The following is a 23,965-nucleotide window of genomic DNA, read 5'->3' on the forward strand; positions in this document are numbered from 1 at the left end:
AACAAGAGAGGTGCGTGGCTAACTCAGGGCAGTGAGTGCTGACTTGCCTGTTTGGGGATGGCTGTGACCAGCAGGGAGTCTGCTCGTGATGTGCTCTCATGTCTGTTCAGTGACTTCCTCACAGTGACAGTTGAAGAGTTTTGCCAGGCTGAAACGAGGACTGACGGGGATTCTGGCCACCTGGTGGCTGCTCCCGGAACAACGAGTGGCAGGGAGAGGAGATGGAAGGTTCCTTTGGAGGACCCTTCTGAATGAAACAGATCATATGGTCTTGAGCCCCACTGGGATGGCGAGAGATGAGAGTGAGGTTCTTCTGAAGACTACACTCCTAGCCGAGGCAGGAAGAGGGGTTCTCCGCCACCAGCCCCTTCCATTCTTTATGATCCTACATTCAGTGGGCGCCCATTTAACAAACACTTGTGGCATCACCTCTTATACTTCACCTTTATCTCCCACTGAAGATTCCAAAAGACATTATCTGAAGTGAAGCGTAACTCCCAGAACTTAGAGCATGGCTCGCTGTGCAGTACCTCACTTCCCTGAGGATCAAGTCAGTCCCCTGCCTTCCCTGTGCTCCCCCTCAGACCTCCTTGTGAAGTGAACATAATATTGTTCTTCCTGAAGCCGGGCAGGATAAGAATCACCCTGAAAAGTCCTGGAAGAGGACATTAAACACCATCCTCATATCAGATGGAGGCCTGCTTTCCTTACCTGGAAAAAACCCTGTGGATTCAAGCATTTCCTTCAAAGAAAAACCTTAGATGTACAGAGTTGCTGAGGCCTAGTAAGGGCAATCACTATACACACACGACTCTGGGGATATTCCTAGGAAATTGACTGCATATCTGTCTGCATATTTCTCAGCCAGCACCCACAATAATACTCCTCCACCCATCCTAAGACACACTTTTGTCCCGAAGCCTTCGTCAGCTCCCCTCCTGTAAATAAAGAGGCAAGAGAGGATGCTAAGAACAGATACTTTATTGTACACCAGGGTAGGGGAGAGGAAGTGGGGGCTCTGGGGTGACAATGCCTCATCTCCTCTCCTGGGCTCAGCGATGCTGACCCAGAGCACTGATTAGTCCAAGACACGCGAACTTTAACTGTTCTGAATGTGTGTCTGGACAGGAAGTGACTGCCTGGTATGTCTTTAAGGTCTGTACAAAGCAGAACTTCTCATGAGAAATGACCCTGGGCCCTCCTCCCCCAGCTCCCCGTAATCCAGACCTAAGAAGAGGGACCCAGGGGCACACAGAGTCAGGTGTATACAACCTGCTTGATCTCACGTCTCTTTTCACAGTGGGCATACTATAGTTGGGGGAGGGATGGCGGTAAGGAAGGGAAGAAGGGCAGTCCCTGCCTGGTAATACTGCAGACCTGTAAGGGGCCTGGCTCACAGCCTCAGGGCTCATACACACTGCCTCTGGAGGGCATTTCCTGGCAGCAGCAGCCTCTGAAGATTTATTGCTTAATGGCGGAAGCCAACCCTATCTACCATCCCTCTGCACCTCAGGTCTCCCCTACCCTCTGTACCTCAGGTCTCCCCTACCACCGAACCTAAGAACCTCAGGCTTCTTGCTGCTCCATGAAGAGAGCTGAAGGCTCCCTGAGCAAGAAGTTGGTGATTGGAGCTAAGAGCAGGCAAAACAGGAACCCTTAGGTGTACCTCTGCACTGCCCCAACTCTATTGACTCATAGCCACAGAAACCCCTCGCCTCCTGGCAGGTACCGTATGGGCAGCACCAACCAGTGGCAGTAGGGACCCTGGGCAAAGACTTAGAGACCCAGCCCTCATTTCCAGCTCCTCCTCAGAAGCTGGGCCTGGTCTTCAATGGTCAGGTGAGCCTACTTCGTCTCTTCCGAGGAGTCAACAGAGGTCTAAGAAGCAGCTGCCGCTTTCTGAGTACTCAGGACTTTTTCAAGGACAAATGCAGGACTAAAGGGCAGAGAGATGCCTTCTTCCTAAGAAACCCGGTACTGTCTGCCTAAGACGTCATGACTCCAGTGTGAACAACAGAAGGTTGACTGGAAAATAAATCTGGGGGCTTTTCCCTCACCCAAGGCCCTCCTCCCCATCAAAGGTGAAATGAGGGTGAGTCACCTGCAGGAAACATGTGCCTTTTCCCACAGCTAGTGTTTCTTAGAAGCGCCGGTCCTGAGACCTCACCCACAGAGCTGAGAGGAAGACACTAAGTCTTCAGAAGGTGATGAACACTGGGTGGGGGGCGGTGTCACAGATCAGCACCTTATGCACTCACACCAACGAATGTAACACACACACACACACACACACACACACACACAAAACCACAGAGCTCTGGGTCCTATGCCCAACTCACAGCAAAGATGTAGCCAGGACAGGGTCTGGCCTATGGCAAAAGGCTACAACACACACTACAGAGCCCACAATGCATAAACCAGCAGCTCCAGCTCGGCTCCCCCTCCCCCACTCACTGCAGGCTCACAGGCTGGGGCCTGGCCCAGCCACGCTACAAAATTAAAAATATATCAAATATACAATGAAAATAGATCTGTACAGCACTGAGGATGGAAATAGTCCACCAGCCACAGTATAATATTGGGTTTGTCATTTCACAGCATTTACACCCACATGTACAGATTGAATGTACAATAGAAATAGCATGTGGGGAGGAGTAGAGATAGTGGAGTCTCTGCTAGGGCCTGGTTTTCCTGTTTTCTAATTCTGCTTGGGACTAGGCATGGGGCCAGCGAGGAGGTGTTGTCAGGTGAGGGGCCGATGATGGGGTGCCATGCCCCAAAAGCTCATCTCCCTCTCACCTTAAATACTAGGATGGGTGGGACCAGAAAGGCTAGAAGTGAGAGAAGGTGTGTGGAACTTAGGAAAAGGAGAGATGGCAGGCTGAGAGGATAGGCCTCTCCGGCTAGGGAGGGAGGTAACCAGTAGGCTTAGGAGCAATAGGTGGACATCTGGGCCTAGACCGTCCCTCTCAGTACTGAGAAAAATTTGGACCACAAAAATAACCCAGGAGCCTCTGGAAGGTGCCCCGGTCTGTTCCTGCCTACCAGAACTTTCAAAGATAGAAACCGTGTCTGTCTGTGTGTGTGTGTGTGTGTGTGTGTGTGTGTGTGTGTAAGACCGCTGCACCTGGCTCGCTCCAGGGTGTGTGTGTGTGTGTGTGTGTGTGTGTGTGTGTGTGTGTGTGTGTGTACGTACGTACGTATGTATGTATGTAGGTATGTATGTATGTGTGTATGACCACTGAGCCTGCTCCAGGTTGGATAGAGGAGATTGAGAAATGACTAAACCCTAGTTATGGTGACCCCATCCACCCACCCATCCATCTGTCCACTCCAGTCAGCCAAGCATATATGTCCATACACCCATCTCTCTAAGGTGATACTGCAGAGAGATACTGTGCTTCTCAGGTCAGCTCCTGAATCCTCACAGGCTGCTCTGAAGCAGCTCTTCTCCTAGGCAAGCCTTGAAAGGAGGTCAGGGACACTGCCATGCTCAGTATCTCCCTTGGAACCTAAGACCAGAGGCTCTTTCCTGCCCAGAATTGCCTGTGCCATTTCTCTGGACAGGCTAGGGAAGTTTGGGGAAGGTTTCCAAGGTGTCTTCACGATGTGCACACTGGTGGCTGTGCTTGTGCAACAAGGAGAGTGAGTGGCAGCCCAAGGGGGCAGTGAGTTTACCTGTCTTTCCTTAGAAACAAGGGCTCCTGGTGGCATACCTCTGAACTCCAGGAACCCTCATTCCAGGGGAGAAGCTGCCACTAAAGAGAAAATCAAGCTCCAGGTGAGGTGCGGAAGATTGTTTCTCTTGTGCTCCAAACCATCTAGATTGTGCTGGGAACCTGCAAATTGTGCTCTGGGAACCTCATCTTGCACTGTGCCCTTTTCTCTCTGGGACAGAGGCAAAGACCACCACCCCTGGCTCCAGGTTGGATAGCAAAGATTGAAAAATGGCTAAACCCTAGTTAAAGTGACCCCATCACTATGCTCTCGGGCAGGATCAAGAATATACCCCTCTTTGCCCCTGTTGGGGTAAACAGGAACATTCAAAGACTCCATGAGCCAACTGGATTCATTTCTTTCAATGCCAGCGTTCATGCTTAAGCCTGAGAGGGCTCTGCCTTTCTCATAGGACAGAATTGAGGAGATCCCATATACCTCCTGCCAAAGCAAAGCCCGAGTCCTGACCCACGCGTCCCTATCCCTATCTTAGCTCACGAGCAGCCTGGCTGGGTTAGACAGGACAATGAGCCCTGTTCTTATGATGGGCTGGGCTAACGTCCACCTCCTGCACCCTCAGCCCTGAAGCCTCTGTCCACCACCACATTGACCAGTGGCACAAATGGACCCTCCCTGAAACCCAAGAACAGCAAGTGATAGGTTTTACAGGGAGAAGAGGAGGTGACACCTAAAGTGCCCACTTGAAGTCCCCCCATACTGGGATTGTTGTGGTTACATGGCTGCAACTTGGCAAGAGTTCTCAAAAAGTTACATGGGTTGGGGGCCTGGAATAGGGACTGAACTGTCCCCAGTCCCCTGCTCATAGGTAGGAAGTCTGCCGGGACTTGGGTGGGGAACAAGGCAGGACAGATCCTCAATCCTTGGACTGGCCTGGGTCTGGTGGCCACCATGGAGGAAGAGAACAGGCCCGGCCAAGTGGGCAGGTGGGTATTGAGGGGAGGCAGGCAGGGTGGAGCTGTGGTCACAGCTCTGACTCAGGGGTGCTGGCCAAGAGGTAGCCGCTCCCGTATCGTCCATTGGGGTGACTGCTGCTCTCCAAGGGTGATGTGCTGCCAGGCCCCAGATAGGAGCGGTGGGTGGGCATGGGGGAGGGTGCCTCACTGGGCACCTTGCTGAGGATGAAGCGTGTCTCATCGTTCTCCTCCAGGTTGGAGATGTCCTTCATCATGCGGCCCTTCTTGTAGGACACGGAGAGGGTGTTGGAACCATCAGAGAGCAGGTGGAAGTGCCTCAGGATGAACACCACAGGGATAGGCAGGGTTGCCACAGCAATGAGGGTGATCAGCAGTGCCATGGCCCAATTGGGGAAGTACAAGTAGCGCTCGGCGGCCTGAGGGGTAACAGCAGGAGTGAGGCTGCAGGGCACCAGACAGCTCGGGTCCCAAGCCTACAGGCCGATCTTGTCCCACCCTTGCCCCTGGCCTTCCCTCCTCCCCTCTCTCCATCCTGATCAAGGAGCAGTCCTGATGGTGTCCCCAGGAGGTGCTGCTTGAGTGTGTCCTAGGGTAGCTTGGTCCCAGGGACAGATGTTTGGATATCAGCTTGGTTAAAGGGGCCTCAGTTTCTACATCTGTAGAAAGGGTGGGTAATTCCACTCCATGGACACAAAACAAGACCATGCCTTAGAAGAACTCGCAAGTGTGCTGATTTTGCTGAACCTCGGGACATGGAGACATTTATACTGTAGCAATAGTGCCACTTCCTAGGAATACAAGTTACCCAGCAACACCCATTACAGAGGAGCTGCTCTAGAAAGCTTTGCTCTGTTATGTCAAAGGCCTGAGGAGATGCAAGTGACTCTGGGGTTTGTGGGGGCCACCACTCACCTCCTCCTTAATCCAGGCACTGTAGCCTGGGGGTGACACCCCCAGCTGGATGATGCTGGCTGTGGTGAGGACAGCCATGCACAGTGGAGACACAAACTTCCACATGTAGAAATAGAATCGGTACGGTCGGAAGCCCAGCATCTCTGTCAGCTCCTGCATAAACCTGCCAGGCACAGCAGAAGACAGGGCAGTTGGCACTGTCATCACTTCCTCTTTCTCCTCCAGTCACTTGCTTCAGACCAGTCCCTTCTGGGCCCTGCTAGTGTGAGGCTTCCGTGAGCTCCAGGAGGCTCGGCTCTGCCTACTTCACACCACATTCCACCAGAGACAGGATCCATAAGACAGGCCCTGGACCAAGTGGGCAGATGCTAGAAAGCTCTGGATTCTCAGAGCACAGCCTCCTCCCACCGGTCTGACTCAAGCCTCCCCCTGCTGGAGGAGAGGCGGTAATGCACCTACCTAGCATGGGAAGAGAGAAACTCTCGAAACCCAGGGATCAGACTCTGTGCTAGAATTCAAGGAGGCAGGCAGGATATGGGTTTCAGTGGTATACAAAACTCATCTTTACCTCAGTTCCACTAACTGAGGCTGGTTGTTCCTTCTATTATAAGTGCAAGACTCCTCAGGACTGCCAACAATACTCATGACTTTATCCCAAATAGATTGCACCAGACATTTATCATATCCACAACTCCTTCGAAATTACAGTTGTCACTAGGCCCACAACTAAATCTCCTTCAGATGCTCCTTTTCTTGTGTGTTCAGTGTCTCCTTCTGTGCCTTCCCAGGATGCAAGTGGCCCCTGTGAGAGATACTGGATTCCTAACCCATATGGACATCAAGGAGGGTCAAGCCAAGGTAGTTAGTGGAAAGCCTGGGTCCCTCTGAAGACAAGGACAGTGGACACCGTAAATACTAAGGGAGTGGGAAAGTGCCTGTTCTGAAGTCCCTGGGGATGCATATTTGGACATAAAGAAGAGCTGACTGTGAGTGGAGATATGTGAGATCCAACCTTTTCTTATTGCTCTGCAAAACCTAAACCTGATGCCAAAACCATACATAAAAAATATAAATCAGGCTGCCAACATCTACCAACTCTTTGAGAACAGGAGCCCCTCAAATCCCAACCACATGCTACACAAGCTTAATGGATATCTAAGGACTGGTATTCAGCAAAGGGGCTATGGTAGTTAACCATTTAGGCTGACATTGGAACCTGAATCCAGGATTCCCAAGGTCTTTAGCATAGTTCTGTCTCTTTCCAGCCAGGTAGCCTCCAGTATTCATGTCCTCTTCATAGGCCTCAGTTTCCCCGTGCCAAGGGACCTTTGACCCTGACAGACCGTAATGTCTTGCCCCTTTTGCAAGCAGTCGTGAGAACACAAGACTCCCCAGAAAGCCCTTATGGGAAAGAAGCCACCACCCGCCAGTCCTCTATGACCTCCTTACTTCTTGGTTCCGTAAATCCAGGCCACAGCGATGTTCTCAAGGATGACGATGACGGTGAGTGGCAGGGTGGCCGAATAGTCATCAAACATGGTGACAAAGTAGTTTCCGGAGCGCTGGACGAACAATAGCCCCACGAAGAATGCAAAGACACAGCAGCCCACTACAGAGAGCCGGGAGGCCGGTGTGGGGGCAAAGGTGTAGGGTGGGTGGGACTTTGGGGGTTTGGGGGGGGACCCAGCTCCCTTCCATCACACTGTTCTAAGCAGGCCTGCAGCCTGCCCCACAGGCACAGCCCTGCAGGAGAGGGCCAGAAGCTGAGGTTCTGAACTCTCTGGTATCAGGCAGGAGACTCGAGGAAGGTAAAACTCTGCATTCCTCTGCCGTGTTCCCTGCGCCTAGCACAACACCAGCTCAAGACAACGGCTCCACTTAATTATTAACTGAATTGAGATGATTCAACTGATTGGTCCTAAGATTTTTCCCCCCAGGACACCATAGTTTTCCCATTTGAGAGGAGGAAGATACTCTACCCCATCCCTATGACCCAGGGATGCAGATAAGAGGTAAATGCATATCCTGGTAGCTGAGTGGCACATCCAAGGTCTGTAGTGAGGGAGAAGGGCCTTCTGCAGACAGGGTACTGGATAACCCCATCAAGTCAGAACCTAATTGTCATGCACATGCTGGGCAACAGGGAGTTACCTGTGAACATCTCCTTGGGCACCTTGAAGGTGTCGATGATAGGTGTGGTGATTCCTGCCATGGTCCCAATCATACTGCCCAGGCCCAGGTTGATGAGCATCAGGAAGAACATGACCGACCAGAACGGAGAGGCCGGGAAATGTGTCATGGCCTCAGTGAAGGCGATGAAGGCCAGGCCTGTGCCCTGCACAGACTGAGGGCGGGGCAGAGAGTAGAGCCCACCTTTACTCCACAAGTCCCCTGCCTCCTTTCCACTGTCCTTAGGGCTATAGGGATCACCCTCCCCTATTTCATAGGGGTCCCCATTGCCACTTGAACTCCCTCAGCTCGAGAGAGTGGGTCTTAAACTTTAGTATCAGAATCTCTGAAGAGAGCTAGCTGTAGTGACTCATACATCTAATCCCAGCACTCAGGTAGCCTAAGAAGGGGGATTGCTATGAGTTCAAGGCTAGCCTGGGCTTCACATTGAATTCCCTGCTAACCTGGACTGCAGATTAATATTGTCGCAAAACAACCAAACTAAACCTAAATGTAAAAAAAAAGCTTCTGAGAGTTTCCCTGGGAGACCTATAATCTACAAGTTGTTCAAGGAACCCAGTGATCCAGGTGAAGAAGCTCAGAGAAGCACACCCAGTGTAAGACTCTGCTCTTCTAAGACATCATCTTTGTTGCAACCACAGTGACAGTGCACTCCCATTTCTGAACTGCCAAACTCCAGACCTTAAAGCAGCAGGCTCGACTGTGCAATAGAAGCAACTGTAGTCTTTAAGTCCCCATCCCACATCATTCTCCTACAGAGGCAATGACTGCATTGGTCTAGGGTAAAGCTCGTGTGAGATTTTATAAAGCTATCAGGAAAAGTCCAGGAAGAGGAACCGTTGCTTTAACACAGAAGCCCTTCGCACAGGCTCCTGTTCACACGCTGCTTGTTCACATCACTTACGACTGTCCTGACCTTGAGGGAACACATGGCCCAACCTGAGTTTTTAGTTGTCATTCAGATATGCTTGAGGTTGTCTTGTGTGAATCCTGGTTTTGTCAGAGGATCAGCCCATGCCTGTGTGACTGGGTGGAATTTTATGGAACATGGAAGGAGAGGATCCTCCAATTAGGCTCCCTCACTCTTGATCATGGGAGAGAGTAAGAGATGTGGAATGCAGCTTCCATAAACCAGTGAAGCTGTCTTTGTGATTTTCTTCTGTTAATCCATTTTTTTAAGTATTCAGGATCAAAACCGGGGCCACATGGATACTACACAAGCACTCTACCAACCAAACTCCACCTCCAAGCCACAGGGCTGCCTTTGACAGTGTGCTCTGACGTCTCTACGTCTGCTCTCATGAAGAATCTCAGGGGCTGTGGGTTTGCTATTCCCAGCATGAACCTTGGCTCCAGCCAGGGTCCTGGGATCTGTGGGTTTGTTTCCTATTATCACTTTTAGCAGAAGTCATTTTGAAAGTTAACAACGGTGCAAATCAAACACAAGAAAGTTATCCTCACTTCAACCTGAGCATTAATGAGGAAGCAGGATTTCTGCTCTAGACCAGGAGCTAAGTGTCATTGTGGCAATGGAAGTGGGGGCAGCTGGGGAGGGCAGAACTCTCAAGGAATGATGCAGAACAAGGACCCTTACCAAGCCCCTCCCCCAACCTACAGGCTGCTTATTAACAAAACTGGGGACAATATTCATACTCAGCTCGTAGTGTTGCCACAGGAGCCAAAGGAAATGGAAACAAAAGGGGATTGGCATGTACCTGTTTCACAGTGCTGTTCTAAGTGCACTGTACACACAGGGTCCTGTGCTCAGGAAGCTTGCTCAATAAATGGTGAGGCTGGGCTAGAGAGATGGCTCTGCAGTTAAGAAGACTGGCTGCTCTTCTAGAGGACCCAGGTTCAATTCCCAGCACCTACATGGCAGCTCATAACTATAACTCCAGTTACATAATATCTGGCACCCTCACACAGACATACATTCAGGCAAAATAACAATGCACATAAAAAAACCTTGATAGATAGATAGATTAATAGAGGAAGATAGATGATAGATTGATAGATGGTTGATTGGTTGATAGATAGGTGGTAAGTAGATAGATTGATAGATGATAGATAGATAGATAGATAGATAGATAGATAGATAGATAGATAGATAGATAGATTGATAGATGATAGATAGATGATAGGTAGGTAGATAGATAGATAGATAGATAGATAGATAGATAGGGAAGCTCCCTCAAACTGACAAAGGCTTCTGTGATTTCAATGCTTCCTTTGGCCCTCATCTAATCACAAACTTACCTCTGGCAGATGCTTTGGGTGACATCTATCTTTCTCCATACATACGTAACATATATATATATATATATATGTATATATGTATATATAAATATGTATATATATATATATATATATATATATATACAGTCACTAAGCCTTTGTTTATTAGCAAATGATTACTCTGTATGGTCTTTCAAGACCTGCTCCCAAGCCCCAGCCACCAAACCTGTCTCTGGGTTCCTGTCTGTTCCGGAGAGGGCAGCCTGTTCCAATACCTTGTCCAGCTCATCCTCCAGGAGGCAAGGATCCAGGCCCAGGGCTGAGAACTGCTTCTCCTTAACAGTCATGATGACATTGTACATCTCTGAGTAGTCCTTGGTGGTCAGGTGAGAGAAGTTGACGTGGGGTGGGATGAGGTCCCGGCTCAAGACATTGGAGTTGAGGTACCCTAGAATTTTCTCAGCATTCCTGCAGTACAAAGAGGGCAGGACCAGCTAAGAAGGTAGGAGTAGGACCCCAGAGGACCCTCTCAGAAACCAGGCAGGTACCCACAGGCCACTGACAGAAACATCCATGAGCCCGTCCTTGTGGGCCAGGGCTGAGGAAGATGACGATCTCATCCCTTATGGAACAGAGAGGACCTTTCACCCTTCCCAGCCCACCTACTACGCCCTGGGTGAGGCAAACAGGAAAAGGAGGGACCAGAGGGGCCATGCCACCTACTCGACCACACACTTCTCATTCATGATGTTAGCTTTGAAACCCAGCACTGCAAACACCACGAGGGTGGCCAACACGGAGGTGAAGAAGTTGATGAAGGACACCAAGGCAGCATCGAAGTGGCAGTTATTGTCCTGTTTGTTGTAGCTGGAAAAGGCGATGACACCTCCAAAGCCCAGCCCCAGGGCGAAGAAGACCTGCGTGGCTGCCTCCCGCCACACCTGGGGGTCCAGCATCTTGTCCAGCTACAGGTATAACCATGGGAGCAAAGAAAAAGACAAAGAGATGACGGTTTTAACCATGTGTCCAACATCCCCGCCCTTTCCTCGGCCTCAACCGAGTCTACGCAACATGACGTGGCTGTGGATTCTGGGAAATTCACCTGACTCCTCTGAGCCACAGCTTCCTCGGGTGCAAAAAACAGATAACAGTGTCAGCCTCAAAGGGCTGTTTAAATACTGAGTCCTCACACAGGAGGCTGGGCTACAAGAGTATTCGGGTGATAAGGAGCTATTCCCAAAGCCTTTATCAAATCAAATTTTCTTTCACTCTTCATTCCTCAAGGTTCCAGCATCCTTGGAGCTTATGGACTAGTTGGAGAGATGGACATTGGGAAACTGATCCCACCAACAGATGCTAAATTGCAAATATGGCAAGGGTTGGGACAGTCAGGCACTCAGTGGGTCAGGAGGCAAGGATGCTTCTCAGGGGAGGGAATCCTCAAGATGGCCTTCTAAACTGGTGACAGCAGAGGCAAGAGAAGTATTAGGGAGGAGGGATCAGTGTGAGCATAGGGTGACATATAAAGGGACATAGAAGTGCCCAAAGTGCTTCTACAATGAAGGGGTACAGCTAGACTGATGAAGTAGTATAAATATGCTGGAGCAGTAGGAGTGCAGGTGAGACTAGCAAGTGAAGTGGTACAGGTTCAGTGAGTAGGCAGGAAGGTGGTACAGATGGGATGATGTAGATAGGAGAGGTGATACAGACACAGTGTGGTGCAGGTGAGGTGGTTCTTATGAGAGAGTACAGGTGAGCAAGTGTGTTTGGGGAGTAAGGCAGTGCAGGTGGGATAGTGCAGGTGGGATAGTGCAGGTGAGGCAGTGCAGGTGAGGCAGTGCAGGTGGGATAGTGCAGGTGAGGCAATGCAGGTGAGGCAGTGCAGGTGGGATAGTGCAGGTGAGGCAGTGCAGGTGGGATAGTGCAGGTGAGGCAGTGCAGGTGAGGCAGTACAGGTGGGATAATGCAGGTGAGGCAGTACAGGTGGGATAGTGCAGGTGAGGCAGTGCAGGTGAGGCAGTACAGGTGGGATAGTGCAGGTGAGGCAGTGCAGGTGGGATAGTGCAGGTGAGGCAGTGCAGGTGAGGCAGTACAGGTGGGATAGTGCAGGTGAGGCAGTGCAGGTGGGATAGTGCAGGTGAGGCAGTGCAGGTGGGATAGTGCAGGTGAGGCAGTGCAGGTGAGGCAGTGCATGTGGGATAGTGCAGGTGAGGCAGTGCAGGTGGGATAGAATAAGTGGTTCTAGAAAATCCATAAAGAGTCAAAGGACTTTAGAGATCTTTGTATTCATTCTAAGAAAGCATTTGATTCGAGGAACACTAAGGGAATGAAGAAGGAAAGGCACTATTGGATGTACATTCACAAAAGTAACTGGTGTATGTAGCCAGGAAGCCCCAGGGAAATACCTTATGGAAGTCCAAGTGGCATGTGGTAATGGCTTTGCCTGTCACCAGATGGTGCTGAGAGAGAAATGGAGACTGTAAAGATGGACTAGAGGTGGGTATGCTAGACTGGAAGGCCATGCCTATGGCTGGCTTGGAGATGAGCTTCAGGGAAGAGGATGTCCACAGGGCTAGACAGAGCATGTCTAGACAGCAGGTACAGAGAAGCTGAGTTTAAAGTGCTAGATGTTGAGTAGGGAGCTGGGCAGATAGTGCAGCTTTACTGCAGAGAGTACAGCTGGAGAAAGAGGTTGTGACTAGCACATGTCCCTGTAGGATAGAGGTAGACACTGAGAAGACCACAGATCCTGGGTCCAAATTCATCTTTAAGGTTTCATGCAGGGAAGAGGAAGCCATCTTGAAGGGAGCAGGAGAGGCACAAGGGGGAAAACCCAGAGCCAGGACATTGTAAAGGGAAGGTCAGCACCCCAGTGAAAGATCCCCAGAGAGAAAGTCAGCAGCCAGGAGGTAACAGATGGGTTTAGCTGTTCCAGGATCCAGAGGCTCTGGAGCCAGGTGGAGAGAAGGGAGGCAAAAAGCGTAGGGAAAGAAATAGAGCCATGCACATAAGCTAGTTCCTAGAGAAGGAGCCTTGGAAGGCAGCAGAAAGGGTGTTATCAGGGAAGAAAATCTGTGCAATGAGGTTGTCATTTTTCTATATCCTCATTTATGGTTTGATGATCAGATAAAAAAACACTAATGGGGGCAGAGATGTAGGAGTGGGGCATGGAGCTGTCCTTCACAAGAGCCCTTTGAACCATTTGCTAGAAATGGAAGAGGAAGGACAGGACAGGACAGGTGCAAGATTGTCAGTACCTACAGCTTCTGCCTGTCACATGAGGGGTTCTTGACTTGGTAGTCCTGCTTTCCCTGAAAAGCAAGAAGCGAGCCAGAGTATCAGTGTGTTAGGTATCAGTGGTTGTGGAGGAGCCTGAAACACAAGTAGGGAAAGGATACCCTGCACTGCTGTGTGCCACCTCGTGTGCAAAGGTGAGGTATGCTTTTTGCTGTTGTCTTTTGAGAAAAGGTCTCACTCTGTGTGTGTGTGTGTGTGTATGTGTGTGTGTGTGTATGTGTGTATGTGTATGTGTATGTATGTGTGTGTATATGTGTGTGTATATGTGTGTATGTGTATGTGTGTATATGTGTGTGTATGTGTGTATGTGTGTATGTGTGTATGTGTGTATGTGTGTATGTGTGTGTATGTGTGTGTATATGTGTGTGTATGTGTGTATGTGTATGTGTGTATGTGTATTGTGTGTGTGTGTGTGTGTGTGTGTGTGTGTGTGTATAAACAAATGTACAGTATGAGGGGTGGAACTCAGGGCCTTCTTTATGCTAGGATCCTGTTCTACTTCCTGAGCTCCATCCTTAACACTAAGGTCTGTCTTTTTTATGTAAGATTAAATGTGTTTGTTTGTTACATTAGAAACCCAGGCCCAGGGCTCTTACGTAAAACCTTGGGGCCAAACAGGGTTTAGACTTGGTGGCTTTTGCTTTTATTGTATGTTAAGACAACAATACAGTGCTATGAGACACAACTGTGTTAACGTACCCAGCGAGGTCCAGGGTTTCACCCTGTAACAAACACTTGAGGGTCTCAGTAACACAATAGGAGTCTTCACACCAAGTGAATCAAGAGACTATGCAGGTGTTTTCCCTCCAAATGAGTTCTACAGGGCTCAAAGGGAAGAGAAGCAACTTTTTAAAAGAAGACATTAGTAAACGGGGGTCTGTAGTAGGACTAATTAGAAAAGTAGACATTAGAGAGAAAGAGAAGAAAATAGTCATTCGATTCTAAAGGACTCTTCTAAACCCCTCTCCCGTCACCCGCTTGAGTGACAGACTTCCAATGATTCTCCAAAAGGTTCCAGAAATGGGTTGAAAGATTGCACATACTCTGAAGGCATGCTGGACTTCACTGGTGTTTCCTGGTGTCCACTGTGATGATGTCGTTTATGTCTGAGACTCAAGCATGGGATTTCCTTAGGGTTCTCATTATTCCTGGAAGCTAAAGCAGGTATGTGGCTATTTGTCTAACCCCATGACTGTTTAGGGCCACATTTCTTAAATAGAAGCAGCTATTCCAGGGAGACAAGACAGTTCCAAACTGATGAGTAAGACTGATCTAAAAACTTGAGCACACCTCAAAGGACAGGGCAGGGTGGAAGTGTATGAAATGATTTTTGTTAGAAACAATTGGGTTTTTTTTTGTTAAGATCATAGCTGCCATTATTCTTTTTAACTATGACCTGTAGAGAAGGGTAGCATAGCAAATCCCTATTCTAGTCATCCCCCAGTTTCAGAAACCACCCACATAAGAGCACCACCCCAAACCCCTCCAGCCCTAGACACTTTTGAAGGAGACTAATAGCTCCGAATTGAGTTTGAATCAATCGAATGCTAAAGCTTGCCCTTGTGGGGGAGATGGCCCAGTGTGAGTGTTCTCCCACACCCTTGCTTCTAGTCCATAGCTTAAATAGGACACTTTAATGTTGGAGATGAACAGATACCCAAAGCTAATCTGGAGGTGAACTCAGTCAGGAGGTTTCAGCATGGAAGGCCTGATGCTGCTTGATTTTAAAGGGGGTTCTTGTCATGGGATGACAGTATGTGATTTCAGGAGGTGGCAACAGAGGTCACTCACTATCTAGACAGGACACGTCCCTTCCAAACACTGGGATAAGTCTACAAGAGGAGAAAGGGGAAGGGATTTTCTGATCTGGAGAGACGTCCATTCCCTCCCAGTGTCCAGTGTGATACAGCATTGGCTTCCTGATGTTTCTTTGGCACAGTGGTTAAGTCACTTCCTGCCAAGGGAACAAGATGCTTTCTGAATGCACAAGCAGCTGCTGAGCACCACCTGGGTAGCGAGTGACAGCAGCTCACATGTGACACCAGCTCACACATGACAGCAGCACACACTCTTGCTTCTCAGTACTTCTCCAGCACCTGCCATGGCCGAGCCAGACTGAGCCACAAGACACCAGATGGCACTGGAGTGCAGAGTTCCCACTGCCTAAGAATAGTGTTTCCTTCACAAGGGACGAGGACAATAATAGCTTGTGCTTGCCATGTGTTCTCCACTTGCCGGGAGCAGCCCCATGAGCTCTGCCGACAGCCCTGGGCAGGGGTATCACTGTGCACCCCACCTTGCAGCTATGAAAACAGGCCTCAAGAGATGGGGAATCTTCCCAGTGGAAGCTGGGTAATGAGTGGCAGGTCAAAAGGCTGGGCATCTTCTTGATGAGAGGTCTTTGCTCACATAGGAGTCAAGAAGTCTCACAACCAGACTCTTTTCTTGAATTCTCGGGACTTGCAGGGATTTCTCTGCTTTTCTCCGGGAGTTAACATACACCCTTGGTCCTTTAGGCTCTTTTTCTTTACCCCTCAATCCCAGAAGTCCAGTTTCCTTCCTCAGACACATGTAACCATGATATTGGCTTCCGGAGCATTCTTCCAGTGACATTCATACAGACAGCAGCACATGCAGTATACATCTCATGTTACAACATATACAGACACATGTGTGCGTGTATTTCTCCCACACCTCATGAAACTTTTCCTACTCTGGGAGCACACCATCCTGTTCTTCGTCACCATACCTCCTCAGTGTGGATCCTGGGATCCCACAGAGTCCCGGAGTGCCCTGTCTCCTCACAGCCTCAGTTAGTTCACCTCTTTGGGGAACAGCAATAGTAAGAACACTTACCCTGAGGGGCCTTACAGGGTTAAACAGGTTGATGTGTGCGAGGAGTGTAACACAATTGTTCACGCACCTCACTGGTGTGGGAGGCTACGAGCTTTCAGAATACTCCTGTGCAAAAGGCTGCATCATCAGAGTGCTGAGAGCTGGGGGTGGTCCATGCTACCAAAGTCCTGCCCACTTCTGAGCCCTATTTACCAGATGCCTTTTAGGGCCATGCTTGGCCACTGTTCCCAAATGGACAGTGACTTCACACTCACATCCCCTTGGCTCTCCGGGGCCCCTTCTTCATTCCTCAGCTAACCACTTGGTTTCCTACCTTGCTGAGAAAGATGACTCTATCAGAAGAAGGCTCCCACCATTAGAACCCCTCCCTTCCCACAGCATCTCCGTGACAGCATGCTGCCTGGGGCTGCTCTCTCCTGTTGGTGTGGAAACTCTGAATCCAACTAACACCAGCTCTTCCCCCAAGGACACTGGGCCTCTCCCTGATGCCATCTGGATCTTTTTAAAGTGCACAGTTCAACGATTTTTAGCACACCAAAGTCATGCAGTCTGTACCACTATTAATTTAGAGCCTCTCCCCTTCTCCTTTAGAGAAGCACGTTTCTATTAACAATTGTTCCTCATCTCTCCCCTCAAGTCCACCCCTAAGTGACTGCTAAAATACTATCTCCATGAGTTCAATTGCTTTGGCATCTCATATACTTAGGATTACATAGTACGTAGTTTCTTATGTTTGGCTTCTTCACTTTGTTTAATGTTTTCCAGGGTCTACCATATTGCAGCATGTAATGAATTACTTAATTCTTGTGTGTGTGTGTGTGTGTGTGTGTGTGTGTGTGTGTGTGTGTGTGTTATACATGTTCATAGGGGAGGGGGATATAGTTCTGTATGTACATGAGTGGAAGTCAGAGGTTAGCCTTGAATCTCTTCCTCGGTTGCTCTCCACCATATTTTGTTTGTTTTGATACAGGGCATCTCACTGGTTTACTAAGTCATTGAACACTTGTGGCCTAGAATAGAGCCTAAACCGGCTGAACACCAAGTCCCGAGGATTTTCTCATGTCCCATCCACAGAGCGGGGGTTGCCAGAACATGCCACCATGCCTGGCTCTTCTATGTAGGGGTCACATCTGGGTCCTCAGGCTTGCAGTGCATGCGTGTTACGCATTGTCACCGCTCTGGTACGTCCCTTCCTGTAGCTGGATACCATTCCATTTTATGTGCATACCCCACCTTGTATGTGTCCATTCCTCAGCTGATTGGCATCTGGGCTGTTTCTACTTCAGGTCTACTATAAACCACGCTGCTGTGAAGATTCACGCTCAAACTCCGTGTGAAGTCACATTCTAAGTTTTCTTAAGGTCGAAGTGTAGAACGGTTGCATCATATATGGAGATGGCAGGCTGTTTTTCAAAGCTCTTTTGAACTCTAGCCTCCCAGTGTCCGATGAATTGTTCTCACCATTATATAAATCCTGCTGAATTGTTCTCACCGTTCTATAAATCCTACTGTAATATCCTTGACCCCGGGCCCCCTCCACTTACTACATTTGTCTCTCTCTGGTTTTTGTTCGGTTGTTTCCTTTTATAGTGAAACTACCCAGTATAAATGCTCTCACCTTCTTGTCTCTGACTCGTTACCTCACTTTTCTTTTGGTTTATTACTATTAGAGTTTGCCCCCCATATTCTACCAAAACATCTCCTGTGAAGGTCACCAACGGTGCTTCTGTTGCCAGCTGATTGGTCTGTATCATGTGAGCATCCCATCTTTATTCAACCATTCTCCCCACTCTGCTAGGGGCTGGAGGAGTGTGCTTCTTCCTTCTCCTCTGCCTCCCTCACCTGCTATCTTTCCTTCAATCTCTGAACACTTAGGCTCCAGAGCTGAGTCCTTTCTGACAGTGATCACCCTCCAGGTGATATGAACCAAACCACCGCTTTGAATTCCAGTACCCAGGAATCCCAAATATGTTCCTTCACCGGATTCTTCCAGATTTTGAGAGCGAATTTCCACTCAGCATCTCCACCTGCCCATCTGGCATTTTAAAACCACCACCTCCAAAACAGTGCTCTGAGTGTTTGCCTTAAATTCTGCTTCCCCCACCATCCTTCCCATCTCCGGAAATGCCATCCTCATCCTTCTGGTTGCTCAGGCAAAAGACCTCGGAGGTCCTCTTGACTCCTCCCACACGTCATATCCAAGCAACAGCAAACCCTCCTGAGTCTGCTGTCTGAGTGGTTCTTCAACTCAACCAATTCACTCCTCCACCACTGCTTGGCTGGCAGTTGCCACTCACCCACTGACTCTCACAAGCAAACCCCCCTGTACTCCTCTAGGACTCTCTAGGGCAGTCTTCTAAGAGGCTTAGGGTGACCATATTATCTCATCCCTCTGCCCAGAACCTCCCGCTGGCCAGAGTTCCTACAGAGTAAAACAAATGCCTTCATGGCCCCGTAGACACTCATAGACCTAGTTAGACCATAGTCCTACTTCTCTCCTTTCCATTCTAGCACTTTCTAGATTTTTCAGGATGGACCAGCCTCGAGTTCCTTTCATTCATTGTCTCTCTGTCTAGAATGGAAGGTGTAATATCCACATCTGCATGTAGCTAAGGAGAAAGGGGCTCCTTAGAGCGGCCATTCAAAGGCTCTTTCCCCGTGAGGCCTTCTTTGACCACTCTGTATAAAATTACAGCTCTTCTCCTAGATACCCCAAGTCCTTTGTTCTCCACTCTATTCTCCCCCTCAGCCACAGCAGTCAGTCTCAGTAGCTTATCAGTGTCCTAGCTTATAGCAGCCATTATGAGGGCTGAGAAATCCGTCTGCTGTATTCATGGCTGAATCTCAGAACAGTGCTTGGCATCCAGTGAGCCAATGTCGGATGAATGCAAAGACAAATGCTAGGCATTTGGAGCATGTCAATCTCTTGCTACTAAAACCGTGGCAACCAATACTGAGTGCTGGCCATTTTGCTTATCTATGATTACATTTCCAGAAAAAAAAATCTACAAGTGAAATTGCTGGGCTAAAAAATATGAATGTGTGTAATTCTAACTCTGAGAGTTTATGTGTTCAGAGGACTCCAGTCACCATTATATGTTGGACAAATTACATAAGAATTACAGGGCACCCTGTGGTGACATGGGTTTGCAACTGGATGAAAAAAATGATAAGGGGAAGCTGTCTGGGAATTTCCAGCAATTCAGTGACCATTAACGCAATTACTATCCCATCGGAGGCACTAATGAGTCATCACAGTATCCTGGGCACACAGCAGTCGTCAGATCCACTAGCTCTCTGCTTGCAGACCTGGACAAAAGGCATAGGTCCTATATCCCGGATAGTTTCTGATGTTGGGAGAAGTCAGGGAAGGAGGGAGGGCCTCTCACATCATCTAGCACAGTCTGAAGAGAGTCTGAGATGCCATGGTCAGAATTACCTTGGACTCTTTTCAGGATGACAAATGGCATGGCCTCTTGGGATGTTACTGATATTGAAGCCTCTATTAACGAAACAGTGCCCACATCCTGGGCACCTCTGGACAGTTACCTGGTATTCTATGGTACCGAGAACTTTAAATGGACATAGAGATCCTCATATCATGGCCCCAGAGACCCACGTTTTACCTCATATGATCTAAAACAGCCACTTCTCCACAGTGGTCCTCGTCCTGCACTGACTGCTAAGTAGCTGATGCTCAATGTGGGTTCATGTTCTCTGCACAGTAATGGAGATCTGTAAATAGAAACCTCACTCCAGGCAAACAGTAGCACAGGCTGCCTCAGTGCCCTTAATGGAGCAGAGCTCGTCTTCTTTGCCATCCCTCCCTGTTCAATGCAATCCTCCAGAGTCTCGGGCAGGATCTGTTCCATAAGATTGCCCAGTGGAAAGTGTCAAGATGGGTCAGAAAGATTTGCCTTGGAAACCAACGAGTCAGATGAGCCATGAGCTGCACCATGCCAGGGGACTTGGCTTTACTAGGATGTCCTGGGTTTGATTTTTCAGCTCAGAAGATTCTGGCTCCACAAGTGCCAAGATAGATTCAGATGGCTTCTGGAACATCCGGGAAATGGTTTGAGAAAGGAGGCGCCCCCACTGCTCAATGAGTTCGTGAGCTATATGCATCAATTTGATGGGCAAAAAAAGAATCTTGACTGAGATTGAGTGTTGATATACCGTGAGTGTTCGTGGCTACAACCACTTGGGAAGCATTTTGGCTGAAGATATGTATACCCTTTGAGACAGCAATTCCAACAGTTACTGTAGATACCCTAGAGAAACTTGAACAAGGACGGGTGTAACAATGTTGGTTATAGCTTGTGCCAGTTAGTTTTGATTATCAACTTGACATAACTTGAGTTCCTGCTCTGATTGTTCCTCATTGATGGATTGTGACTTGAAAGGGTAAGATGAAGTCAACCCTCTCCCTCTCAAGTCGTTTTTGGTCTTGCTATGTATCACAACAACAAGGAAACCAACCAGCAGACGTAAAAACTATCAGCAAAAGTAAAAACTGGAAACAAGTTAAATGGCCATCGAGTAGAAAGCAAATAAGAACATTTTAGTTTAGATCTGTGGTGAAATATTATACCGTACTTGAATAGATGTGCTAGAGCCCTACATACCAGTATATGTAAAACCAAAAGAAGTGTCATGAAAAATCAAAGCAGGTCATAGAAGGATACCTGTGAAGATATATGTGAACTTTAAGAGTACATAGAAATGCTATGCACTGTTTGTGGAAATAAGTCTATGTATAACATCTCAAAGGATGCATTTGCAGGGTAAATCCCAAATTCAGAGTAACAGTTTCTGTAACCCCCAATTCGCACTTGGGCCCTAATATTCAGGAGTGATTCCTTGGAAATGACTAAATTGAGGAATCCACTCTTGTGAGTGGGATTAGTGACTTTATAATAGGGACTCAAGCTATTAGGAATAAGATAGTAGACACAAGAAAGCCACCCGAGAATGAATCTGAGAGCGAGTCAGTAAGCAACATTCCTCAGCTTCTGCCTGAGTTCCTGCTGACTTTTTCTCAATGATAGATTGTGTCCCTCTGCCCTTTCACCATGAAATCTTCTGGTGCCTTCGAGTTGACCTTCCCAGTTCTAAAACTGTGAGCAATAAATTTCTTTTGCTTATAGCCTATTTTGTTACAGCAGCAAAAACAGACTGCCAGCAGCTACCTTTGAGAAAGGAAAGTAATGTCACATCAGAGAACATTGCTTTTTTGGCATCTGTGATTTTTTATTTCTTTTTAAAATGTCTATTATATTACTAGATATGTATACTTATAAGCTTGAAGTACTTCACAATTAAAGAGGTAATATAATGGTGTCTGAATCCAATGAGGTGAATGGAAGTGCTGTGTGTACCAGGTCTGGTGGCCAAGTTCAGTGTTTCTGTGCCATCACCTTTTGGGTCTTCATACCAGTGACTCCTAACTCTGTGAGCAGCCTATCTGGAGACATTTGTGACACGTTCATATACATAACCAGAGCTTATAACATCTTCATGTAGCTCAGTGAAGTATAACTCAAAGACTCAAGTAGACGCGTGAGATGGATTGTGACTCTAGGATGATTGCTGAAGTAACTCACAGAAGCCAATGGCCTTCTTCTCATAACTACTTATTCTAGAGGAAACACGGGCTTTCCATTAGATGTCATGTGCTTACAGTCCTATTGTTTGCTTTAAGAGACGCACTTCATGCTTGTAGGTATGTCTGTAGAAATCTCGATTGTTTGGTTAAAGGAGGCCTAGGGCCAGTTTGTGCAGTTATGTATAGTGTAGGCCCTAACCATGGCCATCCTCCACACACCAGAGCCTACTCACAGTAGCAGGGCAGGATTGAGGTCTTCTGTGTCACCCAGTGTGAACTCCCTGTGTAAGGGCATGTGCATGTGCATTTGTTTACATATGGAGCCTTGAGGTTTCCAGCTGGTCTGGCCCAGTCTGACCTGGAGCGCATGGGCTAGAGTCTTAGCAGGCCCCTTTGGCTGCTACTTATCAAGGGGATTTGGAGATGAAACTCTTGGTCTCGCCAGCTGAAGGCACTAATTATGTTATGACAATTTAAAATTATTATTCCCCAGTGGCATGACCCCCATATCTGTGCCCAGTGGTCTAAACGACCATGAGGTGGGGACAGACCACCTTCCTGAAGGCTGGGCATACATCCTCAGGACACCTGTTTCTCATCTGCAGCCTCTATAAACAAAGTTTCTATGCGTTCCCTTCGCAGGTCATTGGTAGGATTGAGAGGGAGCCTGAGTGGGCTCCCTGCTCCCCCGGTTTGGGTACAAACTGGAATTCCTAAGGGGAGTTCATCTTCTTGACTCATTGTCACAGATCCATGAAATAAAGCTATCCCGGGGTTGGGGATTTAGCTCAGTGGTAGAGCGCTTGCCTAGGAAGCGCAAGGCCCTGGGTTCGGTCCCCAGCTCCGAAAAAAAAAGAACCAAAAAAAAAAAAAAAAAAGAAAAGAAATAAAGCTATCCCTCGAATGAATGAGTGAATAAGTGAATGAATGAATGAATGAATGAATGAATGAATAAATGAATGAAGCCCATCCTTCACATTTCAATGGAATCTGTCTGTATCAGTGCTGCAGGCATGCCTGGTGCTTTCCCACATCCTGGCTCATGTGTTTTCCTCTAATTAATAAATCATACTGGTACTTGTCAAAGCCCATCCTGCTCTGCAAGCCTTTACCCAAATTGCTATAATATCTCTTTCCTCACAGCATGAGGACGAGCCCATGGCCTTTTCCTTGTGCCCCACCATGGGGGCTGGCAAAAGACTTGATACACAGTAGGATTTGGATGTGAAATTGCATGAAGCTGACCAGGCCCCGTGGATCTGATGGGGTTCCCCCACATGTGGGAGCCGCAAACCCTTACCTTAGGAGTGAACATGTGCAGGATGCCATCAACTGCCCCTCGAAGCAGCAGTCCCCGGACCAGGAAGCAGGCCAACACCACATAGGGGAAGAGGGAGCTGAAATACATTACCTGCAGGGAAGACAAAGGCCCCTGTCACGCCAGCCCCTCCTACAGCAGGCACTCCACTTCCCTGCTCACAGCTGGGGTCCATGATCCTCCTCTGATACTAGGCAGCAGAACTTGGAGCCTGGAGCCCCCAGGCACCGAGCCAAACCCACCATCCATCTGGCCCTGGGCCCAGGCAGGAGCAGAACAAGCTGGAGTCAGCATGGCTGTGCCTGAGGCTGCTCTGCCTTTCAAGGGCGGACAGGAATGAACTGTTAGGCTCCACGCCTGAGGGCTGTTATGGGGTGAAAAACTCCTGTGCTCTCCCTTCTCATTTCCCAGTCTGGTGTCCCCAGTGGACAGTTTCGGGATCCCCCCTGTCTTCAGAGGTCCTGTAGCAAAAGACATCTAGGAGGTCTTGACACTGTTGCCCAGCAGAGCCCACCAGAGGCCCAGCCCCTAGGGATCCCGACCCTGAGCCATGCGCTAGTTGCTGGCTGATCTGTGTCATGCACCTTTCTACAGCCCTGTGTGCCTGGTACAGAGCCACACACACAGAGTTGGCTCATGGACCCTCAGATGCAGTAAAACAGATCGTGGGGACATTAAGGACAGGGCAGCAGAAAGAAACGTTCTGAGCTGAGGCCTGAGCACTGATCCTGCAATCCTGAGGCCCTAGGCTCTCTGCTTAACCTTCGTATGCCTTTGTCTCCTCGCCTTTAAAGGGCTGCAATATCCTTAACTCATAAGTGGTGAGAACGAAGCAAGGATGTGACAGTTCTGACAAAGGCCTTGAAGTCTCAGCTGCCATTGTAACCTCCAGAGAGGGAG

At 48.6% G+C, this 23,965-nt stretch overlaps 1 protein-coding gene across 3 annotated transcripts in view; it reads right to left on the reverse strand.

Annotated features, from left to right (window-relative positions):
* Positions 1-963: 963 nt before the first annotated feature.
* Positions 964-23,965, reverse strand: part of Slc6a17 (solute carrier family 6 member 17) — a 48,289-nt gene continuing 25,287 nt past the window's right edge. For all 3 annotated transcript variants that reach the window (NM_001033079.2, XM_087632147.1, XM_087632150.1), the window contains 7 exon segments: positions 964-5,068; positions 5,565-5,727; positions 7,014-7,173; positions 7,716-7,908; positions 10,265-10,457; positions 10,713-10,954; positions 23,048-23,158. In NM_001033079.2, the coding sequence (NP_001028251.1) occupies positions 4,700-5,068; positions 5,565-5,727; positions 7,014-7,173; positions 7,716-7,908; positions 10,265-10,457; positions 10,713-10,954; positions 23,048-23,158 (1,431 nt within the window). In that variant the 3' untranslated portion in view covers positions 964-4,699.

This window comes from Rattus norvegicus, chromosome 2 (genome assembly GCF_021556685.1).
Source record: "Rattus norvegicus strain SHRSP/BbbUtx chromosome 2, alternate assembly SHRSP_T2T, whole genome shotgun sequence".
Taxonomy (NCBI): domain Eukaryota; kingdom Metazoa; phylum Chordata; class Mammalia; order Rodentia; family Muridae; genus Rattus; species Rattus norvegicus.